Source organism: Odontesthes bonariensis, chromosome 4, assembly GCF_027942865.1.
Source record: "Odontesthes bonariensis isolate fOdoBon6 chromosome 4, fOdoBon6.hap1, whole genome shotgun sequence".
Taxonomy (NCBI): domain Eukaryota; kingdom Metazoa; phylum Chordata; class Actinopteri; order Atheriniformes; family Atherinopsidae; genus Odontesthes; species Odontesthes bonariensis.
In genome coordinates this window covers 2,950,067-2,968,883 of record NC_134509.1, presented here as the reverse complement: position 1 = coordinate 2,968,883, position 18,817 = coordinate 2,950,067, and the positions used below count along the sequence as shown (strand labels likewise).

Below are 18,817 nucleotides of genomic sequence, written 5' to 3'. Positions count from 1 at the left end.
ATATTACAGGCAGGGGTGTAAGAAAAGGGGGCATTTTCTACAACCCCTCCTTTAAAAAAAAACAAACACTTTGTGGTATTTTCAGTAAAAGAACTTCACTGGAGTTTCCATCTCTTGACTGTGACTGGCTGTACAATAAAGAAGAGAGACGCTTCTGTGATGTGTGCAACTCACTGTTGATCAGTGTGCGTCTTTAAAACATCAGAGCTACGGGGAAAAAGAATTTCAGATTGTATTCACTGCATGTGACGAGGGAGATGAAACTCCACAGGGCTCCACTTCCAGTCAAGAGAAAAATAATTACACCTTTGGAAAGTCTCCAGACAAAGAATGAATACTTCCTCTGGCTTCACTCAGTGCAGCGTCTCTGTAGTTCTTTTTTTTTTTAGCTGACAGGTCGAAACTCTTCTGATGTGATCCGGCTACTTTCTCTGCTGCTTTCAGCACATCAGGCATCGACAGAGCAATGACAACAGGCCGTCGTATCTCAGTTACCTTGCAGCTGTCTGCTGCTCTGGGCACTTTTTTTGGACAGACACGGCTGAAATGGCTACGTTTGGTAAGAAGTTGGGAATACAATTCTGACCTGGGCCTCTTCAAATCTAGGCTAAAAACCTACTTATTTAGGATGGCTTTTAATACCCAGTAGTATGATGACACTTTTATCTTATTCGATTTTGTTGTATTTTATTGCTTTCACTGTTTTTTTATTGTTTTTATTTGTTTTTACTTATTCTTCTCTTTATTTATTACCTGCTGTAAAGCACTTTGGTACACCGTAAGGATTGTTTGTAAAGGGCTGTATAAATAAAGTACATTTACATTTACAAAGTTACATGCACCATTAGGTTCTGATCTGCACATTTTTTCGGTTTAAATATTAAATCGCAATTTTATTTTCCTACGGTTTTTGAAATGGCTGCACTAAGAGATGCAGATGCTAGCTCAGGCCACAAAGTGCCTGCAGAAAAAGCAGGTAACCGTGGCAGCAGCCATTCCTTATGAGAAGAAGTTCCCCGGTGGCAGGCGATCGGAGATGCGGAGACATATTACATAGCAAAAGATATGGTCCCCATCATGGGCGTCGCATCCGTGGGGGGTGGGGGTGTTTCGACACCCCCACTTTTACAGCAAGATGATTTCACCTTTTTGAATTTTCAATGACCAAATAAAGTTTTAACAAATCATAAAATATGTTTTAAAGACTCTGTACCCTCTTTAGAATAATTCCATCCAGATTTGAGCAGTCTAACTATTGTAGTTTCCATACAGGACCTAGTTTAGGGCGATCAAAATGCAAAAATGCAGTAAAATGGCCCTGTTCTGCACATCGGATGCCAACTTCAGCGTCGTGTCTATGGGCTTGATGTGGTGCTCATGTGCCCCCCCGTAACACCCCCACATTTAAAATCGCTGCTCCACCCCTGGTCCCCATCTATACCGTAGAAAAAAACGGGTTCATTAAGATGCTGCCAACGATAGACCCGAAGTATCAACTGCCGCAAGCATTTCGCCACAGTTGCCCAATTTATAAAACAAAACAAGAGCTGCAGTCGCAGAGCAGCTGCAAAACATATTTTATTATTCCACCACTTTCAGGGATGGCCTACAAGAGATTTTATTTTTCAGTTTGAAATTTTTGCACATTAATGACAGCCAAGTGGTGCTGTTTTTATTTCATTTTTTGTTTTTTTATTCTAGAACTGATTCGTTCACATAGGCCTAGACTACTTGGTAATTCTCATTTGTTTCAATAAATCAGAGATGGGAACTCCAGTCACTGTGACTTGGACTCAAGTCAACTCGAGTCGCTGTTTTGATGACTTGTGACTTGACTTGACAAAAAATAAATGACTCGAGACTCGACTCGGACTTGGAAGTTAAAGACTCGGCACTTGACTTGAGACACGATGACTTGAATGACTTGAGTGTTAAGCATCTCGCATAACTTTAAACTTTGTTTGAAGATCCATTCTGACCAGTAAGTGCTCGTCAAATTAGCTAATATTATCCTGTTAGCCTAGCCGGTAGTTAGCTAACGTTAGCTTGATATGATACGGGGTGGACAGGTTGGACACATTGGCCAATGATGTTTACTGACAGTTACTTATATCTTTGTGTTTTCACTTTATTAAGATCAGATTCTGCAGGTAAAATTGCAATAATAAGGTGACTTGACCAAGAAAAAAATACTTGGGACTTCCTTGAGACTTGCACATGTGTGACTTGGTCCCATCTCTGCAATAAAGAAAATATGTATTTAAATTTTGCCTTGGTCTGGTTTGTTTAGAGAAAAACAGAAAAAAACAAAAAAAAAATCAAGGTTTAAATCGAAAATCGTCCATTAGTTATAAAAAAAAAAAAATCGAGATTTTATTTTTAGGCCAAATGGCACAGCCCTAGCACAGTCCTCTCACTGGGGATTTTTTTTGGCAATTAGGAACACTAAAAGTGAAGCATTAGAACAGTGAGTGAGTAAGCTCTCACTGATAATGACTGTTAAGGAATGAACCGAAGGCTGGTTAATAATGCAGACATTCATGGGAGGAGATAGTTGTTGGGTAAGTAGTTTATCTTGTAATATTTTATCGTTTAATGAATGTGCTTGAGGCATTCCAACGATACCGATTTAACAGTCAGAAAACGCACTCATGGGGTCACAAGCTGATAAAGGAATGCAGAGGAGACAAATATGTATCTGAGCTAGACAAGCGTTGGGTTTTTACTTGTGCATTTTGTCAGTTTTGGGGTTAGGGAAAATAAAGCCCTTTTCACCCACACAATGTTTTCCACTGATCCGATCACAGCTCGGCGTTATTCAAACAGATCCAGAGGCAAAGGGATGGAGAAAAAACTCTCCACAAACACACACACACACACATGGCGGACAGATGTCCTCATGTGAACTCAGAGAAAACGCTAACTTTACAACCCTTCTGTGTTTGAATGTAATCTGACCTCCAGAGGACTTTGATGCCGTGTCTCACTTCATGAACTGTCCAATCTCGAGTGTTTTTTCTGTGTCTGTGCGTCACGTCTGAACGAAGCTGTGAGCAGGATGAACGGAAACGTGACTGGTGTCCGAACGACTCAATGCCATCATTTTTAACAGTTTGACAAAGTCGGGAAATGGAACTCCCGTCTGAAAAGTAAGCCTCTTTACTTGAGGGGGACACGATGCACTGATTTTGCCTTCAACCCTTGGGTAGTTTGAGATGGTAATAAGAAGCTTTGATGCTGTTTTCTGTTGTGGGTTGTGGCTCTTTTCAATTCTTCCTTTGCACTAAGCGCTGCTGCACATCTATTTTACACGCTCCTCCAAGCTTTAATCTATCTCTTCCCAGCTAAGAGAGTAACGCCCCATGTGACCCTTCTCCTGTTGCAGCAGGGCATGAGGACATGTTGCACAACAGATAACCCCAGCCAAATATAAATATCCTCCATATTTATGTGGAAGAAGCAGCAGCAGCAGCAAATTGTTGCAAGGCTAATCTTTAATTCAAATACCCTCCAAAAATAAGTAAAAAAACAACAACTAAAAGACGTTTTTGCTTGAAATAAGCAAAAAAATCTGCCAATGGAACTAGTGAAAATTGGCTTGTCCAGATTTCTTGAAATAAGATGTGATATTTAGGACTTTTGAGATAAAAGTGATCTTGAAATTAGCTTAAAAACCTCTTCAAATGTAAAAAAAAAAAAAGCTTGTTTCATATGATATGTGACTCAAAACAATTTGTTTTCAAGACTTTTTCATTTAACAAGATATTCCAGATGTATCGTCTTCAAACAAGTCCCTATATCTGGCTGAAATGGTGCTTGTTAGGCAGTTGTGTCTTATATTAAGTGTAATGAGATATTTGGACTAGAAATGAGACAAATATACTCGGTAAGACTTTGATTTTTTCCAGTGCAGAAAGCAGCAGAATACCAGCAACAGCAGAGCATGATCACAAGAAAGTGCGACAGTTTGAACATGAGAAGTTAAACTAAACTAGATTAAAGCCCCAATTATTCTGAAAGAGATAAAACACTATTCTACAGTGTCAACAGAATTAAAGGTTTCCTCTCCCAAACAGACCAGGAGAAACTCATCCATGCATTCATCTCCAGCAGACTCCATCACTGTAACGCTCTTTTAACTGGACTTCCCACAAAGAGCATTAAACATCTGCAGCTCATCCAGAACGCTGCTGCTGGAGTTTTAACCCGGACTAAGAGATCTGAACACATCACAGCAGCTTTAAAATCTTTACTCTGGCTTCCAGTCAGTCACAGAATAGATTTTAAAAGCCTGCTGATGGTTTACAATCTGTGATCTGTTCAGAGAATATAAAGCCAGCAGAGCTCTGAGATCCAAGGACTCAGGTCAGCTGGTCCAGTCCAGAGTCCAGACTAAACATGGAGAAGCAGCATTTAGCTGTTATGCTGCAAACAAGTGGAACAAACTGCCAGTGGAGATTAAACTTTCACCAAATGGAGACATTTTTAAATCCAGGTTAAAGACATTTCTGTTCTCATGTGTCTATGTATGAAATCTGCACGATATCTTTGAACTTATCTGGACTGTTGCTCGTTTTTAATCATTATAATCATTTTATTTGTTTCTCTTTATATTCTTTTATGTATTTTTAATGCTTCTTCCACTCCCTGCTGCAATGCTTTTATTTTATGTAAAGCACTTTGAACTGTTTTGTACATGAAATGTGCTACAAATAAATTTGATTTTGATTTTTGATTTTTTGATACAGTGTGATCATTGTGTATTTGAAATAATTGGTGATGCTAGGAAAATGAAAAAAATAAGCTTTTTAAACTAAATGTTTGATTTAGACACCAAATAAAAGCAAAATAAGAAAAAATATATATAAATGAAATCAAAGTGACCACAGAAAAAAAAATGCCTACAGTGATCTCAAACTCACATTTAGACTTGTCTGGGCTTGCTAAACTATGCTTAAAATGAATTTAATATCAGTTAAAAGGAACATATTGAGATATTATGGGTCACAGCGACGGGTTTCATCAAACAGAAAAGGGGCTGGGAACCTGATGCTTAATCTACTCACCAGCTGGAACTCTGAGCGTCGTGCGTAGGCCTCCTGTATGCCGGTGTCCGCCCAGAGCGCACTCAGCGCCATCACATACAGCTGAAACTCACTGGGCTCCACCCCCGAGGCTCCCACGCGTCCCTCCCACGACATCACCAGCATGCCCTGCTTCTCGTTTTCACAGCTCTGCCAGCTGATGCCCAGTTTGTCCCGGGCGTCCACCAGCACACGCATGCCCTGCAGAAACAAAAGAATCACACACCATCACTGCTACAAGCTGCTTTTCTTAATGTGGGCAAGAAAAGCCCGATATCACACGTGTTAAACTGTTTAAAACAAGTGTGTGTCTGGCTGCAGGTTTTTTTTTAAGGAGAGTCATGTGAATGGCTCATTTTGACTGGTTTCTGTCCTCTATCCCATTGTATCCCATCCTCTGTGGTCTTTCAGTGACATTAAAGGGGTAGTTCGCCTCTTTTAACATGAAGCTGTATGACATCCCATATCAGCAACTTCATTTATGAACATTTTCTTAAATGATGTTGCTAATATGGGATGTCTTACAGCTTCATGTCAAAAGAGGCGAACTACCCCTTTAAATCCTCTTTCAGGTGTTAGATTAGGGAGGTGGGTGTCTGAGCCTGGAAATCCATCATTCACACCCACTTCCCTCAGTGACGGGACAGCTGCACACAGCAGTTACTTTCAGTCATTTCTAATGCAAACGGCCCGGTGCGACTGTACAAATGATTTCCCGGAGATGTAAACTATGAAAACTAGAGCTGGTCAAGTTAACTCGTTATTATTTAACGCCGATAAATATTTTATCGTGCATTAACGCAGATTTATTTTTTATTTTATTATTGTAAAAGTATGCTGCTCACAGGCTTTTATTTTGTAAAAGTCTGTTGCTCACAGGCTTTTATTTTGTAAAGGTCTGCTGCTCACAGGCTTTTATTTTGTAAAAGTCTGCTGCTCACAGGCTTTTATTTTGTAAAAGTCTGCTGCTGTCTGCTGTGGAACAGGAAAAGAAAGTAATCGGCGGATCCACCAAACATGGAGAAGGGTACGGAACTTTTACTCGGCCATTTTCATTTTAAAGTTCTTCCAGACGGCGGAGTCGACAGAACCAAAGTCATCTGTAAACACTGCCAAGTTGAATTGTCTTCTCAGCGTAGTAGTTCCAGTCTAAAATATCACTTAACGGCAAAACACACAACTGATAGCAGCAAGTCATTCAAGGAAACAGACAGTGGAGCGAGGCTTCTACATAAAAACTACAGAAAGATGCTGATGTTAAAAGTGTGTTTGCACAACAAATGTTATGGCACTTTCATTCATATGGCAGCACATTTAAAATAAAGCTAAATGCTAAAAGCTATACGCTACTTTTGGATTCATTTTTGGATTCTGCGTACAAATGCGATTAATCGCGATTAATCAGGGAAATCATGTGATTAATTAGATTAAACATTTTAATCGTTGCCCAGCCCTAATAAAAACATTTAACCTCAGGAGGGCTGTGATAAGCTACTTCTCGCCCATTATACCCAGACTGTGATCATCTACTGGAATGTGGAAGATACCGTCACGGTCTATGGGTTTTGCTGGTTTCCTGGAGCCATGGTCCTTTGGCTTTATCGGGTTTCAGTCTGACCTTGTCCTTTGTATTCCCAAGCTCTGTGTCTTGGTTAGCTTAACTTCACATTTCAATTTCAAATTGGTTTCCCTTGTTCACCTCAGGCAGTTTCCCTCCTGGCTTCTGTTTACACCTGTGTTAGTTGGCTAAATTCCCTGCACCTGTTTCATCAATTAATCACCCCACGCCACGCCACGCCACGCCACGCCACGCCACGCCACGCCACGCCACGCCACGCCACACACTGTTTCCTGCCTGTCAGCCTTCGTTTTGTCCTTTCCGCGCCACACATTTTGTTACAGTTTTTCACAGCATCTTACAGTTAAAAATCTGCTGAATTAACAATAAAACCTACTTGTCCAATTACCTTGTTCATAGATCGAGACAACTTTGAAATTGAAGTCACGGCGCTCGCAGCATGTTCAGGGACGTGTGTGTACATGTGCGGCATGCCTCAACCACTGACTCATGACCACCTAATTCCTTCACAATAGTCAAGTCTAGTCAAGTTTATTTGTTTAGCATTCTCTCAGATTCAATAGGCTTTGTACACCAGCGGCATCATTGCCTGACCCTGCTCAACCTTTTGCATTACAGAGAAATCCTCTAAAAGTTCCAAATAACCTCAGAAAAAGAAATTGAAAGATAGATTTCCCTTCTAAGACGGACACGTCTGCAACTATCATTTAACAAAGACAACTCAACACCGGCATAGTGTTGGCAGTAAAATGACTGTGAGTCACATCCAGACTGTGGTCCCCATTATGAGCATATACCTCTTATCAGTTCACTAATCTCTACAATCTTGCATAATTCTCTATATTCATGTCTCATTTGTGCCCCTTCCTAAGTAAGAAGCTGGTAGATGTGTCCTGATTTCACATCGAATACAGTCGCGTGGAAGAAACAGTTCACCCTCTTTAACGTTTTTTTTACATATCAGAACAACAAGAAAAAAAGGAAAGGTTCCGGTTCTTTCCAGGCTTTAGAACAAGGTAAATGCGACCTCAAAATGAACAACAGCACACGGCTGAATACAGGTTGTCATTATTTTTTTTACCAAAACTAAAACAAAATGCAGAAACAATGTGGAAAAAAACACACTTAAATCATTCTATTCTATAAATCTTAGAGTTCACTAAAGACTGAACTGGCTGCAGGAGAAAGCCTCTTTACTCTAAAAAAAGAACATGGCCGCACAGCTTAGGTTTGTAAAGACTTCTGGAATATAACAGCCAGTTAACTCTTTATTATCGCGTTAACTTGTTAATTATTTAACGCCGAGATAAATATTTTATCGCGCATTAACGCAGGTTTTATTATTGTAAAAGTCTGTTGCTCACAGGCTTTTATTTTGTAAAAGTATGTTGCTCACAGGCTTTTATTTTGTAAAAGTCTGTTGCTCACAGGCTTTTATTTTGTAAAAGTCTGCTGCTCACAGGCTTTTATTTTGTAAAAGTCTGCTGCTGTCTGCTGTGGAACAGGAAAAGAAAGTAATCGGCGGATCCACCAAACATGGAGAAGGGTACGGAACTTTTACTCGGCCATTTTCATTTTAAAGTTCTTCCAGACGGCGGAGTCGACAGAACCAAAGTCATCTGTAAACACTGCCAAGTTGAATTGTCTTCTCAGCGTAGTAGTTCCAGTCTAAAATATCACTTAAAGGCAAAACACACAACTGATAGCAGCAAGTCATTCAAGGAAACAGACAGTGGAGCGAGGCTTCTACATAAAAACTACAGAAAGATGCTGATGTTAAAAGTGTGTTTGCACAACAAATGTTATGGCACTTTCATTCATATGGCAGCACATTTAAAATAAAACTAAATGCTAAAAGCTATACGCTACTTTTGGATTCATTTTTGGATTCTGCGTACAAATGCGATTAATCGCGATTAATCAGGGAAATCATGTGATTAATTAGATTAAACATTTTAATCGTTGCCCAGCCCTATTTTTTTTTTTTACCAAAACTAAAACAAAATGCAGAAACAATGTGGAAAAAAACACACTGAAGTCATTCTATAAATCTTAGAGTTCACTAAAGACTGAACTGGCTGCAGGAGAAAGCCTCTTCACTCTAAAAAAAGAACATGGCCGCACAGCTTAGGTTTGTAAAGACTTCTGGAACAACATCTCCACTTTCGTCTCATCTGTCTAATGCGGCCATAACGTACAGAACCATATTTGGCAAAACCAATCGCTGCATATCAGCACAAACACCTCATAACAACTGTTTGGCACGGTGGTGGAGGGCTGATGATCTGGGCATGTTCTGCAGCCACGGCACACCTTGCAGTCATTTGTTTTTATTTGGACCGTGAACTCCTCTGTATACAGAAGTGATGTCGATACAAATGTGAAGCTATCGGAGAAGGAGTTGTCTGTGAGAATAGAGGAAGAAAAGTGGGACACCATATGGTTTCTTACAAAAAAAGATCTCAATTTGCGCTCGGACACGAGCTATACAACTTAAGATTCTGCACAGATTACACATTTCCCCTCACCGAAGGCATTTCTTCAACCGCTCTCTCTCCCCTCTGTGTCTCAAGTGTAAAACTGACGTGGGAACGTTAACGCATTGTTTCTGATCTTGTCATAAACTATTTATTATTACAATTTTACCTGCAGAATCTGATCTTAATAAAGTGAAAACACAAAGATATAAGTAACTGTCAGTAAACATCATTGGCCAATGTGTCCAACCTGTCCACCCCGTATCATATCAAGCTAACGTTAGCTAACTACCGGCTAGGCTAACAGGATAATATTAGCTAATTTGACGAGCACTTACTGGTCAGAATGGATCTTCAAATGACAAACAATGTTCAAAGTTATGCTAGATGCTTAACACTCAAGTCATTCAAGTGCCGAGTCTTTAACTTCCAAGTCCGAATCAAGTCTCAAGTCTTTTATTTTATGTCAAGTCAAGCCACAAGTCATCAAAACAGCGACTCGAGTCGACTTGAGTCCCCATCTCTGCAAGTGACCAATTGAAAACGGCAGCTAACAAAAGATTGTATAATATTCTAACATTTGCGGCTAGGAAAAATATTCTTTTGCAGTGGGTCAGTGACAAGGTGCAAAATAATTTTTGAACTGATACCTCTGGAATTTCTTACTAACGTCATGCATCACAGTGTAGATCAGTTCTACAGAGTATGGCGCCCGTTTTTGGACCATATTGGTCCAGAACTTTCCTCCACCCTATTAAAATACCCTAGTAGTAGTATTTTTATTAGAATTTGTATTATTATTGTTGTTGTTAATATACAATCATTGTAAATATTAATAATTTTTTTGAACTACTTGACTAATTAGAATTTCCCCCATTGGGGGATGAATAAAGTATTTTTCTATTCTATTCTAAAAGGACTGCCGTGGACTTGAACGATATCCGTGTATCGTGCTGTATGTTCATCTCTATGTAAGAGCTGTCATGTTTGTTTGTTTTGTTTTGTAGACAAGTTTGTTGTATGGAAATGAAAATTGCAATAAAAACAATGAAGAAAAAAAAAAGTGAAACTATCTGCCTACACCAGAGATCCTCATTGCGCGGCTCGCACTCGCATAGTAGCTTATAACAATATGGTAACAATAACAATACATTTTTTCAAATAACACACAGCAAATACTGCACAGTATTAAGTATTTTTATTAAGTTTGCGTTTTTGTAGTATTAAGTATTTTTATTAAGTATTAATTAAGGCTTAATGGTGTTTCCTAAAGGGGGCTCTGTTAAACCTGGCAACGCAGCCCGCTTAAACCACCTCACACTTGACCGCAGAGCACGCTAGCTTCTTTAGCCAGCGTGAGATGCAGCCACAATGGATCGGTTTTTAATTAAAAAAGGGGAAAAACCAGCACAAAAACCATGCTCATCCTGAATGTCTCACTATGATTACAACAACAAAGTACAAATACAACATGAAGAAAGTCGAGGACATGCACGCCAGCTTCTGCTCATCCCAGTATTAAGGTAAATGTGGTCTTAACTGAAAATGTATTGGCTGTATTGTTATGTATTGTTGTAATGTATGTATTGTGTATTGTTGTTTCTTTTTTTGTGGGATGTTTTATATGTAGAAATGCATATTTGCAAAAGGGGACTTTAGTATGTTGTGGTAAAAGTGGCTCTTCCCTTGATTTTGCTGCCAATGTGGCTCAGTGAGTATCACTGGGCTACGCTAAAGGTGTTGCAACTGAAATGCTATGCATCAACAGTGAACTGAAGCAACTTTGGAAAGAAATGCAGGAAAAAGGTTTCAGAGATTGATGTCATACAGAAAACTATTACTTCAGGTTATTGCTGCTAAAGGTGGTTCTACAACCTGTTGAATCATGGGGTGTTTTAGGTTTTTGTTCGATACATAATGCCACGTGTTGTTCTTCACCTGAGGCTATATTTACCTTTTCTTTTGTTTGTTTTTGTTATGTGTAAAAAACCTTTCTTCCCCTTTCTCTGTCTTATGACTTTACCTCTGAACACATGTGAAACCGACCAGGTCCGATCCAAGTTGGCGTGCGGCCGAAATCTCTTGGCTTGAAATTGGAAAGCGACAGCAGAGTATCCTTCCCATACACTCATGTGAGCAAGTTAATTTCTTGCTGGGACAATCAGGTGATCGTGGTCAGCTCTTACAGTCAAGAAATATCACATGATTACATCATATTTAGAAAACACTGATTCGTGCTGAAGTGGTCATGAGTCACTGGTGAATGTAGGGTGTAGTAAACCACGAGTAAAAAACTGAATTGGTTGCCAATGACACACATATATACAGGTGCTGCAGACATTTTAGTTCAGAAACGATCCATTCTGTTCAATATTTTTGGCCTTTGTTTTATTTGTGAATCAGCAGAGGATGACGTCTTTTTTCAAAAGGCATAAATTACTGTGAAAATGACTCATTTCTAGGGCTGGGCAACGATTAAAATGTTTAATCTAATTAATCACATGATTCCCCTGATTAATCACGATTAATCGCATTTCTACGCAAAATCCAAAAATGAATCCAAAAGTAGCGTATAGCTTTTAGCATTTAGTTTTATTTTAAATGTGCTGCCATATGAATGAAAGTGCCATTACATTTGTTGTGCAAACACACTTTTAACATCAGCATCTTTCTGTAGTTTTTATGTAGAAGCCTCGCTCCACTGTCTGTTTCCTTGAATGACTTGCTGCTATCAGTTGTGTGTTTTGCCTTTAAGTGATATTTTAGACTGGAACTACTACGCTGAGAAGACAATTCAACTTGGCAGTGTTTACAGATGACTTTGGTTCTGTCGACTCCGCCGTCTGGAAGAACTTTAACATGAAAACGGCCGAGTAAAAGTTCCGTACCCTTCTCCATGTTTGGTGGATCCGCCGATTACTTTCTTTTCCTGTTCCACAGCAGACAGCAGCAGACTTTTACAAAATAAAAGCCTGTGAGCAACAGACTTTTACAAAATAAAAGCCTGTGAGCAACAGACTTTTACAATAATAAAACCTGCGTTAATGCGCGATAAAATATTTATCGGCGTTAAATAATTAACGAATTAACGCAATAATAAAGAGTTAACTCGCCCAGCCTTACTAATTTCTTTAAGGAATTTCTAGTGAACTCCTATTTGTGAAAGTGTGGCTGCAGAGTAGAAAGGTTTTCTACCTTGACAAACGAGTGCTTTGATTAGCTTTTTTTAATCAAACCAGTCGTACTGGAGTTTCACTCGTCCGCTAAACCTCAATTTGACCTCCATCATTCCTGCTAACTCTGATTTCCCAATGATTTTACAAAGTGAAGGAAGAAAAATAGTTTTTCAGGGGGCTGTGCTGCTTCTTAGAGAAGCTTTTCCTCATTTCATTCTCAGATAGTCCAAATCTAAAAAATAATAATGTTATTCTTTCACCTTTTACACGTCATTGCAGCTTCTGGAAATGGGGTGTATCACTTTTCCCATCGATCTCTGCTTCCTGTTAACCCATCCTCGACAGCAATACTCTCACCACAACCACCGGAGACGCTTTTAAAAGGGGGAAACGGGACCCCCCGTCATCGGATTCGTCTTATGTGTCACTGGACCTGCAGTATCCGACAACACAGGCCTGAAAACAGGATAATCTGATGCTTGAGCTGATAACTCGCCACAGTCACGGTGCGGTCAGCAGCGTGGGCTGACGTCTGTAACATTTATCACTCTAATCGGTATGTGGCGGCACTTTTCCCGCATTAATGCAAGTAATGCCTCCTTTTTGAACCCACGTGAAGGATGGGGCTCCAAGAAACGACACATCCGCCTCGATTAGCAGGCCTTAAACATTCAAAGAACACCAAGAAAGCCAGTGATGGATAAAAAGAGCTGAATTTAGAACGGCGCTAAAGCACCGGTCGCACGAACTGTAAGTTCTGTGAGCGCCAATCACTTCAGTAAAGGCTCCGCTTAGGCCAGGGTTTTGTTTTGTTTGTTTGTTTTTTAAGTTTCACCGTAATGAGTAAAAAACAAATGCAGTGGCGTCAATTCAGCCAAAGCTAAGGTACGGCAAGGTCACTATAGTCACATGACTACAGTATCAATCAATAAATATACATGTCCAGCAAATAATATCCACAAAAGTCTGCTATGTAGCTTATCTGTGTGCAAATGCAGTCTCACTCACATCCCGCTAACATAACAATGGACTCGTCTCCGTCTCCCTGTTAGCATTAGCTTTAGCGGCCTCGTTAACAGCCTGAATCCCGCCTTCACTACCTGGTCCTCCTTCCTCCGCCGCTGGGGCAACATTGGACCCCTTTTATTTGGTGATAAATAAATCTAAAGTTTTCTGCTTCCTTTTCATGTTTTACATTAATTAGCAAACAAAAAATCCCGCTAATAACATCAGCTTTGACCTCCAGGCTCCGTCATCTCGTGGGAGGGGGGGCTGGGAGATACCACATTTCAAAAGGGAAGATGATACTTAGATCAATAGATTGTGTTGTTCAGAATTTCATTTGTAGTTCACTTATATGTATTAAATAATAGAATAATCAATACAAATTGACAGAGTAATTCCATAAATTAATTTATATGCGCTATATAAATAAAGATTGATTGATTGATTGATGATTTAAAAAAAAAAAGAAGAAAAACGAACGTTTCCATTTCCCCCTGGAGCCAAGGTGTGGCAGCTGCCATACCCAATTGACGCCCATGAACAAATGGTTCCAACTTTCAGGTATAATTAGCGGGACTCAGTGAGCCTTGCACCTGCGCTCCACATCTATGATTTTTATCTTCTAAGCCACTTGTGCCGCACACCTGTGTGTTCCCTGCCGGCTTTATCCTCCTGCCAGCTCCTCTCTTACTCTGTCATTAGGTTCCCATGAAAGGCGGGGACGCCCCACACCTGGCAGGTGACCCTGATCCTTCCACCAGACACCCAAACCACAAGCAGCAAAGGATTAGCTGCGTTTTGTCTCGTGTGATTATGAACTGCATAAAACATTTAGACAAACAGCCTGTGAACAATGTGCGCTGACCATTGTTGCACGTTTTCTCACTGAATCACTGCAATATATATATATTAATTATAGGGCTGGGCAGCGATTAAAATGTTTAATCTAATTAATCACATGATTTCCCTGATTAATCGCATTTGTACGCAGAATCCAAAAAAATGAATTCAAAAGTAGCGTATAGCTTTTAGCATTTAGTTTAATTTTAAATGTGCTGCCATATGAATGAAAGTGCCATAACATTTGTTGTGCAAACACACTTTTAACATCAGCATCTTTCTGTAGTTTTTATGTAGAAGCCTCGCTCCACTGTCTGTTTCCTTGAATGACTTGCTGCTATCAGTTGTGTGTTTTGCCTTTAAGTGATATTTTAGACTGGAACTACTACACTGAGAAGACAATTCAACTTGGCTCTAAATGCAGGAGTTTTTTTTAGATTTATTTTGAAATACGTGCTTTTATGTTGAAACAAGTAAAACAGGAAGTAGCGCCGGTTAGCTCCGTTAGCTTCACACCTGTAGCGGTGATGTTAGCTGCTAGTTTATCTTTATTTTATTACTCCATGCTTCGTGGTGTTTGCTGTAACTGTGTGAATGTGATGCATTCAACAGACTTTTACAATAATAAAACCTGCGTTAATGCGCGATAAAATATTTATCGGCGTTAAATAATTAACGAGTTAACGCGATAATAACGAGTTAACGCGCCCAGCCCTAATTAATTATCAATCAAATGAACCGACACCTCAATTATGCTGTTAGTCTCTGGACATTTTCAGGCAATGTGGGTGATTGCATGGACCATGTTGCCCACTGATAAGTAGAAACTATCTATACAGCCTGTATTTGATGCACTGATGGGTTGAATCAACACTCTGTGGAAGATGAATGGTTCTGCAATATAAGTTGAAATGTTGAACATTTTCAACGTTTCATCATCCACATTAGAAATCTGAAGAACTCTCTGTACGCCAGGGATAAAGCCTAAAAACAGTGTTTACATAGTGTGACATAATTCTGTGGCAAAGCCACTGTATGGGCCAAAGAATAAGTTTGTTTCTGCATCAGCAAATACGAATCAAACCTCTGCTCTGCAACGAAGAACCACATTAAAAATGCAGCCGTCTTCTTTGGGCCTGAACTCATTCATGATGGAAATATGTCCCCCTGGTCTGCAGAGCGAAGAGTCTGGGTGAAGCCACGTTTTTAAACAGGAAAGATGACAGAAGAGGCCCTGAACTATTGAGCAACAGAATTCTTAAATCAAGCAGCAAACCCTCAGAAATCATTACAATTCCTCCCTTTCTCACTTGGCTCGCCTGTGTACTAACTGTTGATCAACTTTTCGTTGTGTTCATCTGCAACATCACTGCATTATGTTTGCATTATGACATTTCCAAAGGCTATATATTAGCATTAATGCTAATATTTCTGTTTAGCAGCTCTAATCTCTCTATTGGTTGGACATAGATGATAAAATAAAAAATAAATCATGTTTGGGCCTGTGTACTAACTTAGATCAACTTTTTGTTGTGTTGATCTGCAACATCATGTTTGCATTATGACATTTCCAAAGGCTATATATCAAAATTAATGTTAATATTTCTGTTTAGCAGCTTTAATCACTCTATTGGTCGGACATAGATGATAAAATAAATGTTTGGTGTTAAAGGGAAGCTTTTCCTTCACCTCTCAGCTCCCACACATCGTGCATTGTGTGCGTTTTACACTGGATAGCAGTGAGGTGTGGGTGTGTGGGGGAGGATTGTGTTCGTCATCTGGCCCGGGACAGGACCATCACTGTATGCTGGGGGGGGGGGAGGGGAGTGAATACTGTCTTGTCTGTGTAGGAGAGCGGGCTCTTATCATCCTTGTCTGGGCGGTGTGGCACTCAGGGCGGATGTGCTCATCCCGCAGGAATAGTCTGGCATTGTTAGCTGGTGAAGGAGGCCCCGGCCGTGGCAGCAAACAAAGGGCCAGCACACACACACTTACACACACTTACGGATAAAAATATGCACTGTGTCAACAGAGCTTTCTACGTGTGTGAGTGGGTGTGTGGACTGCAGTGGGGGGGGGCACCCAGCACTTGTTTTATTGATAACTCAACGATTCATTTAGGAAATAATGTGTCACAGCGGTTTCCCAGGGCCAAAAGTTACACCTGCCTAAAAGAAACTGACACAATTAGATTTCCACCATGAATTTCTTCCATGAGAAGAAAAAAACACCAAATCTTTACAGCTGAGTCAATAGAAATGGACTTTGGAAACTTTTAAAACTGAAATGATCTGTGACAGTTAAATAACTAACCATTGCTCAACAAATCTTTCTGCCATGATCAATAATACAAAATATTCGTCTTCCATTTACACGACATCCCGTGATAAGTTTTACAAGTCCAAACAAACTCAAACGACCATAAAACCCGAGATGACGGCGCAGAAAAGGCGAACTTTGTCCATACCTTCAGGATATTCTCATAGATAGTATCCCGGAAATCCAGGAGCGCTTTCTGATCAAACTCCTGCCCGTTAATTATGCGCATCTGTTTCAGGAATGTGGACTTTCCGCTTTCTCCGGCCCCGAGCAGGAGGATCTTCACCAGCCGGCGCACGGCTCTCCTCTCCCGGGCGAGCATCGCGTCTATCTCCCGGCTCCTGCGCCGCGCCTCGCGCTCCTGCGCCGCGTCCCTCTCCCGGCTCCCCTCTTTGCTGCCGCCCGGGTCCCGGCTGGCCTCAGCCGGGAGCAGGCAGCGGCTCAGGGTGCGGACCACTCCCGACATGGCAAGTCGTGGGAAAAGTTTACCGAAACTCCAGTGGGAAAATGTTCATTTCACGACTGTGACCTCTGGGATGGAAACGGCCCAGCCTGGCTGCATCCACTGGATAGACAATAAGTCCCCAGCTGGTGAATCAGGAAAGTCTACATTTAGTGGGTGAAGCCGTTATCTAGTGTCCAACCGGCAGACATTCCGTTTCCATCTTGGTTGGAGAGCGCCATCAACAACAACAACGCAACTCTGGATGAGGAAACACAGCCAGAACAGATAAAAGCAGATATTATTCTATCTTTCAGGGCAGAAAAATATGCCTCAGAGGTGAGCTGAAAGTCGGCGTGTCCATCCAAAGCGTCTACAATGGTTCGCGCTCACAGCGGGACAGTCTATCCAAACTATCCAAACACGCACCCAGCGGTTTGTGAACTTGAGAGCAGCCCCTGCGGGCGGCGGTGGGACGGTCACACAGATGAGGGGGCGCCGCCGGACTGCACGGGCTCACCGTCAGGGGGCGCCACCGGGCACAAAACTGCTGGGAAGGATGCACCCTGCAGGCTTCAGCACCCTGCAGGCTTCAGCACCCTGCAGGCTTCAGCACCCTGCAGGCTTCAGCACCCTGCAGGCTTCAGCACCTCCACTCTGTGTGGGAAACGGGTGAATGAATGAGGGACTGGACTCATCCATGCGTTCATCTCCAGCAGACTCCATCACTGTAACGCTCTTTTAACTGGACTTCCCACAAAGAGCATTAAACATCTGCAGCTCATCCAGAACGCTGCTGCTGGAGTTTTAACCCGGACTAAGAGATCTGAACACATCACAGCAGCTTTAAAATCTTTACTCTGGCTTCCAGTCAGTTACAGAATAGATTTTAAAAGCCTGCTGATGGTTTACAATCTGTGATCTGTTCAGAGAATATAAAGCCAGCAGAGCTCTGAGATCCAAGGACTCAGGTCAGCTGGTCCAGTCCAGAGTCCAGACTAAACATGGAGAAGCAGCATTTAGCTGTTATGCTGCAAACAAGTTCCATAATGCTAAAGTTTGCAGGAAATGAATGCAGAGAGTTTATTCCACCCGCTTCTTGGGGGTAATAGTCGATGAAAAATGCTCGTGGAAAGAACATATTGATTATGTGTCAAAAAAAAAAGTCTAAATCTGTGGGAATTATCAGGAAAGTTCATAAATACCTTAATAGGTCTGGTTTGTTTACGTTATATTACAGTCTTGTATATCCATATCTATCTTATGGCAATATTGCCTGGGCATGCACTTTTCCTACATACTTACATAAACTCCACTTAATTCAGAAACGTTTTATCAGAACAGTCACTCGTTCAGAGTCCACATCTGCCCCTTTATTTTCCAAATCAAAGATAATGTCCATTTACAAACATTAACACTATGGAAACGTGTATATTTGTCTTTAAAGTCTGGTATCAGGGACACACACTTCCATCTCATTTCCAACAACACTTTAAAAAAACCTCAAACATTCACTCCAGAACAACTCGACAATCTAAGCTGCTTCATCAAATATAAAGGTGTAACTTTATGGAACAAATATTCACCTGACAAACGGCTCTCCCTCCCAACCCATCTATAAAAGGAAATTAAAAGATCACCTGTACTTTATTGGACTGTCTTAATACTTTATAGTTCAATTCAATTCAATTCATTTTTATTTATATAGCGCCAAATACAACAAATGTCATCTGAAGGCACTTAGATAGTAAGTCCAATTCAAGCCAATTGGAATTCAATTAATTAATAATAATCATAATTCATAAAATAATCCAATTCGTTCATATAGAGCCAATCCAAAAACAATTTCCTAGCTAAGGAAACCAACAGATTGCACTGAAAACTTTTTGTTTTTC

At 40.6% G+C, this 18,817-nt stretch overlaps 1 protein-coding gene across 1 annotated transcript in view; it reads right to left on the bottom strand.

Annotated features, from left to right (window-relative positions):
• gna12a (guanine nucleotide binding protein (G protein) alpha 12a) overlaps positions 1–17,403 on the bottom strand; it is a 45,294-nt gene extending 27,891 nt beyond the window's left edge. Inside the window, exons 1-2 of the mRNA XM_075462489.1 lie at positions 16,629–17,403; positions 5,067–5,285 (exon numbers count right to left, since the gene is read on the bottom strand). Of these exons, the coding sequence (XP_075318604.1) occupies positions 5,067–5,285; positions 16,629–16,946 (537 nt within the window). The 5' untranslated portion in view covers positions 16,947–17,403. The remainder of the gene's footprint in view (positions 1–5,066; positions 5,286–16,628) is intronic.
• Positions 17,404–18,817: the final 1,414 nt, after the last annotated feature.